This window comes from Aquarana catesbeiana, linkage group LG12, assembly GCF_042186555.1.
Source record: "Aquarana catesbeiana isolate 2022-GZ linkage group LG12, ASM4218655v1, whole genome shotgun sequence".
Lineage (NCBI taxonomy): Eukaryota > Metazoa > Chordata > Amphibia > Anura > Ranidae > Aquarana > Aquarana catesbeiana.
In genome coordinates this window covers 80006617-80020107 of record NC_133335.1, presented here as the reverse complement: position 1 = coordinate 80020107, position 13491 = coordinate 80006617, and the positions used below count along the sequence as shown (strand labels likewise).

General features: G+C 39.7%; 1 protein-coding gene across 2 annotated transcripts in view; it reads left to right on the top strand.

Annotated features, from left to right (window-relative positions):
• The window catches only part of LOC141114443 (proton channel OTOP2-like), a 206130-nt gene that overhangs the window by 137710 nt on the left and 54929 nt on the right, over nucleotides 1-13491 (top strand). For both annotated transcript variants that reach the window (XM_073608118.1, XM_073608117.1), the window contains exon 4: nucleotides 10091-10239. In XM_073608118.1, the coding sequence (XP_073464219.1) occupies nucleotides 10091-10239 (149 nt within the window). The remainder of the gene's footprint in view (nucleotides 1-10090; nucleotides 10240-13491) is intronic.

Sequence of the window (13491 nt, the reverse complement as noted above, 5' to 3'; positions counted from 1 at the left end):
AAGACTATTGATGTTCCTTCCTCCAATCTTTACTTTGGCCGAGTGAATGCTCTCTAGTTCCAGGAGGACATCACTGGATGTCCTCCGCATGCGCGCCTCATGCATGCCCCTTGGGCCAGCGGCACGATCTAGCTGTGATCTGCTCGGATTGGCCCAGTTACCATGTGATCACTATGCCCCTTTACAGCAATCACATGATCACAAGTAAACAACTGTCATGAATGGCTTTCATTCAGGACAGCATTGCTTACTATTTTGATCTCTGGGATTGCTTACAGTGTTCACATGATACAGGGCCAATCACAGCAACCCTGTACCATGTGACAGCTGTATCTTTTCAAAGCAATCACAATAGTATTGAGTCATGAGGGAAAGCGATTCGTGATAGTTAAAACAATTGCTTTTACAGTGATCGTCACTGTAATAGGCAATCATAGCCTAAAAAAATCCAGATATTTTCACATTGGTATAGAGTTCCCATCTCCTTTAAAAATGTAATCAGCACTTACTGGATACCTGCTGGATATGCGCTTCTTACCTGCAGGAAAGCACTTGGGATTCAGGGAATGCACAAGTATTCTTACTCCTTAATCACTCGAATCCTGCATTCATGCTATTCAGCATGGATTAGCAAATCTGCAGTGCCGGTTATGTATTCTGACAGCTGGCTGTGGCTGTCAGAATACCGAACAACGCCTGCATCTGATTGGATACAGGGGCTTTTTGGGCAAGAATTTTCCACGGGGGGGGGGGGGGTAGTGATGAATCACTCCTTATTCAGATATTTATTTTTGTGTGTAAATACAAACTTGAGCTATTGAACTCTACAAACAGGCTTTTTTTTTTTTGAACTGAGCATCTAAGAAAAGACATATAAGCATCTTAAAAGGTACCTACAGCTCTACGGTATGTGAATATGCATTATTTCATATTAACCAATAAATAAAATGGAAAATAATTGTATTAGGCCACATTCAGATGGGCATCTAAATTTAGCTACAGAGTTTAGCTACATTTAAAAGACTTTTGTAAAAGCAGCTGGACTCACACAATGCAAAGTAATTATGTTTTTCATACACAACGATTAGCAATGTTTAGCTGCAGACAGTTTAGCTGTGTTTAGGAAAAGAAGGGAAAGTGCTGTGTCCAGGGTTGACTAGCTGCAGATAGCTGCAGTGCGTACAGCACCAGAAGAAGACATACTTCCCCTTTTCTTCCTGAAATGTTGGTATTGTTCTTCATGTTGGTTCTCATACATTATCATGTTGGTATTCATTCTTTTCAGATGTGGTCTAATAGTAAGCTGTCAAAGGTGGACACTGACATTTTGGTAAAGTTGTACAATTTATAAGGATAGGTTCGGATTTCCTCATACATCAGGACAAAATATCCCCTATTCAGGTTTTGGGATGTTAGGGGATGTACCTATCTTTGCTTCATTTGCCTCTCTGTCTGCCTCAGGGCTGGTTCCCATCAGAATGTGGTGTGGGAAAGGTACATTCCTTGCCACACTGCAGGTGACCACACTGCCCTTGTGATCTGTATGCCTATGCCAATTTTCACCTCAAGCACCAATCGCAATGCAGTAAGTTTGCAGGCACCAAATCACATGGTACTGTAGTACCATGCAGTTTAGTGTGGTGTATTTTTAAAACTAGTGCCGTGAGTGTGAACTGGCTCTCAAACGTTTTCTCCTCTCAAGCAGGCACACCATGTAAATGAAAAGAAACAAAAGAACTGTGCTTAGATATCATAAATTAAACATCATCTTAGTGAATAAACAAATCAATAAATACATCTTCATTTAAATTATAAAAAGTTAAATAAACTTGTGAAGTCCCTATATAAATCTGAATAACATTCTTAGTGAGTATAGGAAAGGTTCCTCTCCACCAGCATACAGACACACTATGCACTCACCAGACTTAGTTTACCCCTGTTACAGGGAGTCCAATTAAACATGTGGGAAAATCCAAGATTTCATATATTAGGTCACAGGAATTAATTCAAAACGCTGCTGTCAGACATTCATTTATATATATATATATAGATAACGTATTCAAAGCTCCAGCATTGCCATCTAGAGAGGGAGAGGAAAGAACACTCTCATGGTGCAGTATTTCAAATAATTTATTTGACCCCTTCAATACAGGGCATTTTCACCCCCTTCCAGGCCAATTTTCAGCTTTCAGCGCTGTAAAATTTTAAATAACAATTGCGTGGTCATGCAATACTGTACCCATATGAAATTTTGATCATTTTTTCCCCACAAATAGAGCTTTCTTTTGGTGGTATTTGATCACCTCTGCAGTTTTTATTTTTTGCGCTATAAACAAAAAAATAGCGACAATTTTGAAAAAACCCAATATTTTTTGACTTTTTGCTATAATAAATATCCCAATTTATAAAAAAAAAACATATTTTTGGTAAAAAAAATCACAATAAGCGTATATTGATTGGTTTGTGCAAAAGCTATAGCGTCTACAAACTATGGGAAAGATTTATGGCATTTTTATGGTATTTTTTTTTTTTTTTTTTTTACTAGTAATGGAGGTGATCTGTGATTTTTAGCAGTACTGCGACATTGTGACAGACAGATCGGACACACTTGACACTTTTTTGGGACCATTGACAATTATACAGCGATCAGTGCTATAAAAATGCACTGATTACTGTGTAAATGTCCCTGGCAGGGAAGGGGTTAACACTAGGGGTGATCAAGGGGTTAACTGTATTTATTCTAAGTGTGTGGGGATGGGAGTGATTAGGAGAGGAGACATATCATTTTTCCTACTTAGTAGGAGCAAACAATATGTTTCCTCTTCTCTGATAGCGCAGGGATCTCTGGCGCTCGTGCACGCGATCACACGTGGCCGGAGATGGCCCTCTGGTGGGAGAAAAAGGGTAGGACATCCCCGTACGGGATTTCGCCCAGGGGAGCCATTCTGCCGCAGTATATCTGCGTGAGCCGGTCGGGAATCAGTTAAATGAAGATGTTTTTATTTGTTTATTCACTATGATGTGTAATTTATGATATATGAGTGCGGTTCTTTTTTTTCTTTTTACGTTTTAGGTGTTTTACACTTTATAACCTGCAGCTCTTTATTATAGTTTATTTGTTTTTGGTGATTGATTTATTGATTGTATATTTTATGCGGGTTTGGAACCCATTGGTTCCTATAATTTCTTACACCATGGTAAGTACCAGCTTTGCTTAGTACTACATTTCAATTACACAGCTCTAACAAGTTACCAATAAAGTAGAAGGGGAGGTGCCTGGTGTATAACGTTCCCCCAAAAATGGGGTATTGAGAAAAAAATGCCTGAAAAACACAGATGCAGCTAAATGCACCTAAACAGGGCTATCTGCAGCTAAACTCATTTAGAAACTGTAACTATCTGCAGGAAATATTTAAACTTTTTGAATTGCAGAAGTGTGAATGTAGCCTTATTGCAGCCCTGAGTTGCTGTGTTCACTTTAATAATTCAATCACATGCAAGCAAAAATCCTTAGTTTTTTTTCCTTTGCACATGACTAAGTAATTTAAAGTGAACAAACCACCATGCTTAAATGTAGGGCAAGTCTTTGTACGCCTTACCTGGTTGCCGCCGCACACGCTTGACACCATCTGAACCAAATAAGTTTATCTTGGTCTCATCAGACCACAGGACATGGTTCCAATAATTTATGTCCTTAGTCTGCTTGTCTTCAGCAAACTGTTTGCAGGCTTTCTTGTGCATCATCTTTAGAAGAGGCTTCCTTCTGGGACGACAGCCATACAGACCAATTTGATGCAGTGTGCGGCGTATGGTCTGAGCACTGACAGGCTGACCCCCCACCCCTTCAACCTCTGCACCAATGCTGGCAGCACTCATTTGTCTATTTCCCAAAGACAACCTCTAGATATGACGCTGAGCACGTGCACTCAACTTCTTTGGTTGACCATGGCAAGGCCTGTTCTGAGTGGAACCTGTCCTGTTAAACCGCTGTATGGTCTTGGCCATACAGTGGCTAATTGGGCCCAAGTTGGACATTTTCACTTAGGGGTGTACTCACTTTTGTTGCCAGCGGTTTAGACATTAATGGCTGTGTGTTGAGTTATTTTGAGGGGACAGCAAATTTACACTGTTATACAAGCTGTGCACTCACTACTTTACATTGTAGCAAAGTATCATTTCTTCAATGTTGTCACATGAAAAGATATAATAAAATATTTACAAAAAATGTGAGGGGTGTACTCACTTTTGTGAGATACTGTATATAGTGTGTATGTGGTGTGTGTGTGTGTGTGTGTGTGTATATTGTGATTAGACTCAGAGGTGGTGAGCTTTTTTAAGTGAGGTCACATCAAACAGGAAGTATAGTTAAAGGATAATTTCACCTTTTGAAAAAATAAAAAAATAAATGCACATTTTTTTTTGCAGGTAAAAACTTTTTTCTAAGGAGCCTGCAGAGCATCACACCCATGATTAGCAGATCACAGGTGCAATGTAAGGCTCCTGCAGACAGGGCTGGACTGGGACAAAAATTTGGCCCTGGACTTCATCATGACCGGCCCACTTTAATTTTGAATGTCCCCAACAGCGCCCCCCTTACATCAGAGAGTCCCCATCAGCAGTCCCCTTCACATCAGAGTCCCCATCAGAAGTCCCTTCACATCAGAGAGTCCCCATCAGAAGTCCCCTTCACATCAGAGTCCCCACCAGAAGTCCCCTTCACATCAGAGAGTCCCCATCAGAATCCCCTTCACATCAAAGTCCCCACCAGAAGTCCCCTTCACATCAGAGAGTCTCCTTCACATCAGAGTTCCCATCAGAAGTCCCCTTCGCATCAGAGTCCCCATCAGAAGTCCCCTTCGCATCAGAGTCCCCATCAGAAGTCCCCTTCGCATCAGAGTCCCCATCAGAAGTCCCCTTCACATCAGAGTCCCCATCAGAAGTCCCCTTCACATCAGAGAGTCCCCATCAGAAGTCCCCTTCACATTAGAGTGTCCTCCATCTTCTCCCCCTCCCACATGTAATCACTGTTTTGAAGGCAGCTTCTCATTCCTCTCTCCAGTCATGTGATAACAAGTGATAAGGGGAGAGAGGAAGGAAAGTCTGCCGGCTGTCCATCTCCCCCCCCAGGCTGGAGGGAGCATAACGCCTAATGTTCTCTCCAGCAAGTGACGGAAGCAGCTCCTCCTGACAGAGTGAAATCGCGATCACTCACTGTCAGTGAGTAGCGGCTCCAGGACCGCACCTGACTGGCCCACTGAGCCATCGGCCCACCGGGAAACTCCTGGTAGTCTGCCTGCAGACTCTCAGGATAACTACCTGCCCATGACTCGTACGAGCAAGCAGTTACGCATACCTCCCAACATTTTGAGAAGGGAAAGAGGGACACCTACTAGCAAATGTTTGTAGGCATAGGACACACCCCTTGCCACACCCTCTTAAAAAAAGGTTAATTAAATCCACAAGTGCTTTTTTTACCACTACTATTCCTTTATAATGGCATTAAAAAATGTACAAATGCAGCAATTTAAAAATTGGATGAAAGGTTGCTGCTGAAAGATAAAAAGTGCATTTTATATACAACTATACATATCAGACCAAAAATGAGGGACAAATGAGGAGGAATGATGGACAGAGGGACATTGCTCCAAATCAGGGACAGTCCCTCAAAATCAGGGACAGTTGGGAGGTATACAACATGGATCCATATAGAATCATTACATTAAAAATAAATTATATCAAAAATTATATCAAAAAAATCCAGAAATTCAACAGTTCAATAATGTGTGTCACATTTGTGGCAAAGTCTCCCAGTGATGTATTCAAATCTTCTATCAATTGCCGTGATTGGCGTGCTCTTGTGCTAATTCAATGTACTAGTGACTTAGTGCTCCACCACCACCTGTGAGATTGGCCACTCACCAGATGTTTCTTTAAAACTACACCTTTGGTTCATTCATAGGGATAACCACTCCACTCAAAGGGAACTTCTTCAACAGTTATGATTGGACCTTATTGCTCCTCATAAAACATGAATAAAACGATCATCGCGCAATACCGTTTAAACTGTTTATTGTAAAAAAAACAAATAAAAACTGTGCACTCACATTTATATGTGCCCTTAAGCCGGCACCAAGCTATTCCAACAGTTAGGGACGGGTAGGTATAGCAGTCTAGTTCGCCTATTGTGTGCTGTGCGACCTCCGTTCCTCCCCTCGTACCCGTTCGCGTCCTCACCAACCACGTTCGTACTTGATCACGTGGGTGTATATCTCCCAGCAGCCTCTACGCGTTTCGCAATTTGCGTCATCAGGAAGCTGCCATTTAATTGGTTCCTATTCTATTTATATTAAACATGGGCGGAAGTACCCATGCCGCCATCTTAACTATGGGTGTTCCCTTACTATGCTCTCTAGTATGGACTTCCTCCCACTTGGCGCCATTTTATCTGTGGGCATTAGCCCATTCCTGTAGTTGTGTATTGCACATACCCTTTCACCTGCTCTCTCTCTGTGTGTCAATGTTCCGGTCTAGTCCCTAATATACTAGAAATGTATGGATATATTTACAACTACCCCATCCGTATCTGTTGGAGAGGCTTTCACATACTATTAAATACTTGACCCTTGGGTTATGTGACATTTAAAACGTCTTTGTGCATGTTATTATTACGCATCAAATTGTTGCATGATTTACAATATGGAACAGCAAAATCTTCCACATTACTTTATTTCAGCGGAATACCTGTGCGCCCCTACCCTTTATTAAAATTAGTCTCTAACCTATGGTCAGTACTTAGAGATATCTTGTTACCAAGAAAAAATGTCTTAAAAAAATAGAAAAAACGGAAAAAACGAAAAAAACGAAAAAAACGAAAAAAATGAAAAAATAAATGAAAATTGAAAAAAATGAAAAACACGAAAAAAATGAAAAAAATGAAAAAATGAAAAAGTATGAAAAAATGAAAAAAATAATAATAATGAAAAAAATCAAAAAATGAAAAAATAATAAATAAAATAAAAATAAAAATAAAAATAAAACGAAATAATATAAATAAAATAAATAAAAAAAAAAATAAATAAAAATAAAAAATAAAATATAAACTAAAATAAAAAATAAAAATAAAAAATAAAAAATAATAAAACAAAAATAAAATTAAAATTAAAATAAAAATAAAAATAATAATAAAAATAAAAATAAAAAAATAAAAAAATATTCTTATTATTAAAATAAAATAAAATAAAATAAAATAAAATAAGATGAAATAAAATAAAATAAAAATAAAAAATGTATGAAAATATAAAAATAAAAATTTATATGTATATAACATATATGCTTAAACCCCCAACATTACAGCAATTACATGTTAATAATCTTCCAAAAAGCAATTTACATCAAGTTCCACGTTCAACCCCTGTGGCCTCATTGTGTCCAATCTAAATATCCAGTGGGTTTCATTCTTTGAAACTTCCCTTTTCATATTGGTGTTTCTCCAATTACGTACTACTCTGTCTATTCCATAAAATTTCAAGTGTTGGGGATTTCTATCATGTACCTCTCTGAAATGTTTTGATACGCTGTGATGTTTGAATCCTTTTTTGATGTTTCTGACATGTTCACCTATTCTTACTGATAGGGCTCTAGTTGTTCTACCCACGTACTGTAATCCACAACTGCACTCCAGCACGTATGTAACATGAGTACTGCAGCATGTTATCAACTTATCTATTTTGTATACTTGCTCCTTGGTGTTTGACATAAAGCTTGTGATTTTCCTATCATTCTTGTTAGTGGATCTACAAGCTTTACATTTCCCACACCTAAAAAAACCCCTCTGGTTGAAAAGTGTTGAGAAATCTTTAGGGGGGTCTGGCACATTTTTTACCAATTTGTCTCTAATCCTTCTTGCTTTCCTATATACGAATGTTGGTTTCCGGGGTAGTACCTTACTTAATTGTGGGTCACTGCTAATAATCGACCAATTTTTCTTTATGATGTCCTCTAATTCTTTGTATTGTGTGTTGAATCCCGTAATGAACGGTATGCTATTATCCTGATTATGTTTTCTTACTTTGTTACTCAGGATTAATTCCCTGTCCATGTTAGCCACTTTAGAACGTGCGTTCTCCAGTATATTTCTTTTATAGCCCTTGTCTATAAACCTATCTATCAGGATATCTGTCTGTTGTAAATAATCCTCCATTCGGTCACAATTCCGCCTAATCCTGATGAACTGGCTTTTCGGGATGGCTGCCTTCCACTGGGGGTGGTGACAACTCCCCATCGGTATATATCCATTCCGATCCGTTTCTTTAAAATGTGTTCTGGTTCCGAGCTTATTCTCATTTTTGTATATTTCTAAATCTAAGAAATTGATTTCATGTTGATGTACTGTAGTTAAGATGGCGGCATGGGTACTTCCGCCCATGTTTAATATAAATAGAATAGGAACCAATTAAATGGCAGCTTCCTGATGACGCAAATTGCGAAACGCGTAGAGGCTGCTGGGAGATATACACCCACGTGATCAAGTACGAACGTGGTTGGTGAGGACGCGAACGGGTACGAGGGGAGGAACGGAGGTCGCACAGCACACAATAGGCGAACTAGACTGCTATACCTACCCGTCCCTAACTGTTGGAATAGCTTGGTGCCGGCTTAAGGGCACATATAAATGTGAGTGCACAGTTTTTATTTGTTTTTTACAATAAACAGTTTAAACGGTATTGCGCGATGATCGTTTTATTCATGTTTTATGAGGAGCAATAAGGTCCAATCATAACTGTTGAAGAAGTTCCCTTTGAGTGGAGTGGTTATCCCTATGAATGAACCAAAGGTGTAGTTTTAAAGAAACATCTGGTGAGTGGCCAATCTCACAGGTGGTGGTGGAGCACTAAGTCACTAGTACATTGAATTAGCACAAGAGCACGCCAATCACGGCAATTGATAGAAGATTTGAATACATCACTGGGAGACTTTGCCACAAATGTGACACACATTATTGAACTGTTGAATTTCTGGATTTTTTTGATATAATTTTTGATATAATTTATTTTTAATGTAATGATTCTATATGGATCCATGTTGTATATGAAATAAGTTTGCACTTTATGGATAGGATATAAGTGTATTTAGATGGGAGCAGCGCATTCACACACACAGCATCTGTAATCTATTTCTATGAGAAGTTTTTTGGATGCAGCAGCTAAGGCAATCACTATTAAAGTAATCGGTAGATATTGGTTTTGCGCCGGTGACACACACATACTAGTTGGGAGGTATGGTTATGTGAAAGCAGGAAGATCAATGAACCACCAGAGCGCTCACAAGCGCCCTCTCGGTTCATTGAGAACTACAAGCTGTCAGCCACAATGGCAGACTGCACTTGTAATCTATTTATTCACAGGAAACGCCAGCCCCGCCTGGACTCACTAGACACCTGAGTTATCCTAGTCTCTCCAGACATGCACAGTTGTCCTGATTTTCCCAGTCTTAGGCAAGATATCCCCCAGTAGGCAAGATGTCCCCCCAACATAGCATCTGGTCTTCAGAGTAGATCACTTCAGTGGAACACACAACTATCTTCACACAATGGCTGTGTCTGTAAATAGTGTCAACTGCCCTGAGCTGTCCTCAGGCTTTCATCACAAGAGCTGTGTACACATAGACACTGGATTTGGAGATTGTCTACAACAAAAACTGGACACTGGATTGGAGATTTCTTCCCTCCCAGGACACTTTGAAATCTCCAAACTACAGAGCTCAAACCAGGAATACCAAAATCCGAAGATAGCTGAAAAAACTGTTTTCTCCACTCATAATCAATAAGATAAAGGTTGTAGGTTGATGATATATCAAAGTTTTCATAAACAAACATGAAAAACTTGTAAAACAAAAATGGTATTCTTGTATATTGCACACAGTAGATGTTCCAATACATAACGTAAATACCTCCAATAATACCCTCAACATCAGGTACTTCACTCAAGCACGGGCAAAAAATGTTATTGTGTTTCTGCCTGTAAAACTTTCTTTGAGCTTTTATGATTTTTAAAGTTGCCCCTCTAAATCATTGTACTTTTTATCTTCTCAGGTGCTTTCTGATGGTCATTTTGATGGTAAATATGACTATATGGATTATCACAGTTACTGAAGAATCCAAACATCACACAACTGAATTGGAGTTGTACTTTAGAAGAAAGGCTTTAAGAATGAATAGCACTAAAGATAATGAAGATGACGGTACAAGCAATTTTTTACTGTACATCATTTTCTTTTCATGAGCACTTGTTCCAGAGCTGCAACAATGTTAACAGTTTTTCTGAATCTAAACTAGTGGCAATTAACAGAAGGATTAGAACCCCTGACTGACAGGATTTGTATTTTTTTACTGCACTGGTAAAATTCATGCTTTCTATTTTCCCTAATGAGGTAAAATCTAACTATTTAAATTACCCGAGCAGGAATAAGTGAGAAATCTCTTAATGAGGACAATTGTTTCAGTGACAACTATCCAAGAAAAGTTCCTCACTTTTGTGTGATTTCATTTCCTGTTTCTATGAGACAAGAATTAAAGGAAAATTTCTGCTATGGAAAAAGGACAGCAAAAAAATTAAAAATTAAAGGGGTTTAATTCTTTCCCTACTCTATCCAAAACTAAACAAAGTTTAAACTGTAGATGAACATTGGATACAACTTTTTCTTGTGCAATTATCAGCCACTAGATAGACTACAAACATCCCCCAAATGACCCCTTTTTGGAAAGCAGACCCCTCAAGTATTTGCTGAGAGGCATCTGGAGTCCATAGATTTTAATTTTTGCCACAAGTATTTGGAAAATGCCATGGGGATATGTGGAATTACACCCCATACCACCTATGCAAGGCTGTTTGGGAGCCTAGCCATCTATGGGGGCCCAAAACCAATGATCACCTACAGGCTTTTAAGGGGCATAACTTTGTCAATTCATTTTCTGACTACCTATCACAGTTTTGGAGGCCCTGAAATGCCAGTATAGTACAAACAACCCCCAAATTACCTTTTTTGGAAAGTAGACGCTCCAAGGTATTTGTGGCATTGTGAATATTTTGCAGATCTCATGTTTTGTCACAAGGTTTTGAAAATTAAAAAAGAAAATAAAAAATGTTTTCGTTTTATTTCTTTATTTTCCAAAAACTTGTGGCAACTTTTGGGGGGTATTTGAACTGTCCTGGCATTTTAGGGCATTCAAGAACATTACGTGTAAGGTCAGCATTTCTGCCACACTTCTAATGTTGGGCATACACCCAACAGATTCCTCCATTCACATCGATCGTTGTGGATGAAGAAATCTCTGCCAGAAAAAAGTATATGCCGAAGCATATATTTATGCCCACCATTAGAAGCTTCCTCCACACATCTACCCACCCTTCTAATGTTGGACATACATGTAATGTATGCAGATTCCTCCATTCACATCGATCAATGTGAATGAAGACATTTCTGTCAGAAAAATTGAAAAAATTATATGCCAAAGCAAAATGAGCTACTGCCCGCTGACCACCTCCCCCTGCAGCAGTGCAGGCACTGACGTATGTATTCTGAGAGCAGCACTTTGCTGCTCTCAGAATACACAAATCAGTACTGCAGCTGATTGACATTCCTGCAAAGCAAACACCAATGGTTAACAATAACACGCAGTAATGATATAACATTACCTCAATAAAACAACACTTTTTTTTTACATTTTTTTGTAACTTAACTTCTCCATAACCATAACCTTTCCAGCCTTTGAATTTAAGATCTCTAAATATGTGATATACAGTTTCCTGAGTCTCTGACTTCTTTAGAGACCCTTTTTGTGCAAAATTGTGTGTCGTGCTGTACCCTAGACTGTGCCATGCTGTGTCCTAGACTAAAAGTTCACTAGTGTGTGGTAGCGATGGAAGCAGCTCTTGATACAGAGGCCAAATTGGCCAAGACAGGTGGGATAAAAAAAATGGGTGTCACGTCTTATTCTACTGTATGTCTCCCACAGACACAACATCTTTTGTGAGGTGACCTTTGTGTTTGGGGTATCTGGGAGGACATCTGGAAAATGCAGCCGTCTAACTGCATCTGGATTTGGGCCTTCTGGAAACAAAGGGGCACAAAAGGGCTGATGATCGCTTCTTGAAACTTTAGGAAGGATACAGTTCTTCCAGTAGCTTTGTAAATAACAAAAGCATTATATAGAGCCAATTGAAATTGTACCAGTGTCCAGTTCTGCGGGAGGCTAAATACGGCTTCCTCAATTGGTCGTTGAAATCTATACCTCCCATATTTCGATTATAGTCGTGGACGCAGTGAAGGCTTTTTAATGACACCAGACACCGTGTGAATTTTGACCGTTGTCTCTGGGTGAATGGAAGACAGGATGAATACTTTACATTTGTCCTTCCATTTCACTGCTAGTAGTTCTTCATTGCACAAGCAGGCTTTCACTCCCTTTCTAAGTGGGGTGTTAATGAACCATTGGAGGAAGGCACTGTGATTGGATTGGACAGTGCCACAACAGCCAATTTCTTTAATGAACAAAAGTCTAAAAAGTGTCACCCTTGCATGAAAGTTGTCCACGTACAAATGGTACCCCTTACAGAACAAGGGTGATAACAAGTCCTATGCTATCTTGCCACTGCTCCCCATGTAATGTGGGCATCCATGGGCTCCACCTGACTGTCTTTGCCCTCATAAATTCTAAAAAGAAATGTATAGCCTGTTGCCCTCTCACAGAGCTTATATAGTTTCACCCCATATTTGGCACGCTTGCTGGGGAGATATTTCTTTCTTGCAAGCCTGCCAGTAAAATGTACAAGGGAGTCGTCTATGCAGATATTTCGTTGGGGCATATACACAGCTACGAATTTCTGGGTGAGGCAATTTCAGAAGGGACGAATTTTGTGGAGCCAATCATAGTCAGGGTCACCCCGGGGACAACAGAGGGTATTGTCATTGAAATGCATAAAACGTAGTATTGTCTCATATTTTGTTCTGGCCATTGCAGCAGAGAACATGGGCATATGATGAATCAGCTTTGTGGAGAAATATGACTGCAATTCATTCTTTTTTGTAATGCCCATGTTAAGGGTAAGACCCCTAAAAGTTTTAAGCCGTGATTATTGGTGTCATTGTGGGGGTGCGGTATGCACCCAGGTTACACCCGCCAGAGGGGTGACACCCAGGTCCGGATTGTCTCTGCCGCTGTCACTAACACAGCAGAGAGGAGAGCAGGAGGCAAAACACTTCTGCACACACAGCGGGAAACACAGCAGTGCTGAAAAGAGGGCGGGAGCGGGAGCTGCCAGAGTTAACTTACCAAGTTAACCAGCAGGTGATTGGTTGCTAGGTGGTCCTAGCAACCAATCACCATCTTGTTAACATGAAAATTTAACTCCAACAGCCCCCCGCCCTCTATTCAGTGCTGCTGTGTCTTTCGCTCTCCTTGTCTGAGTAAGGTAAGAAGGGGCAGAGCTGAGG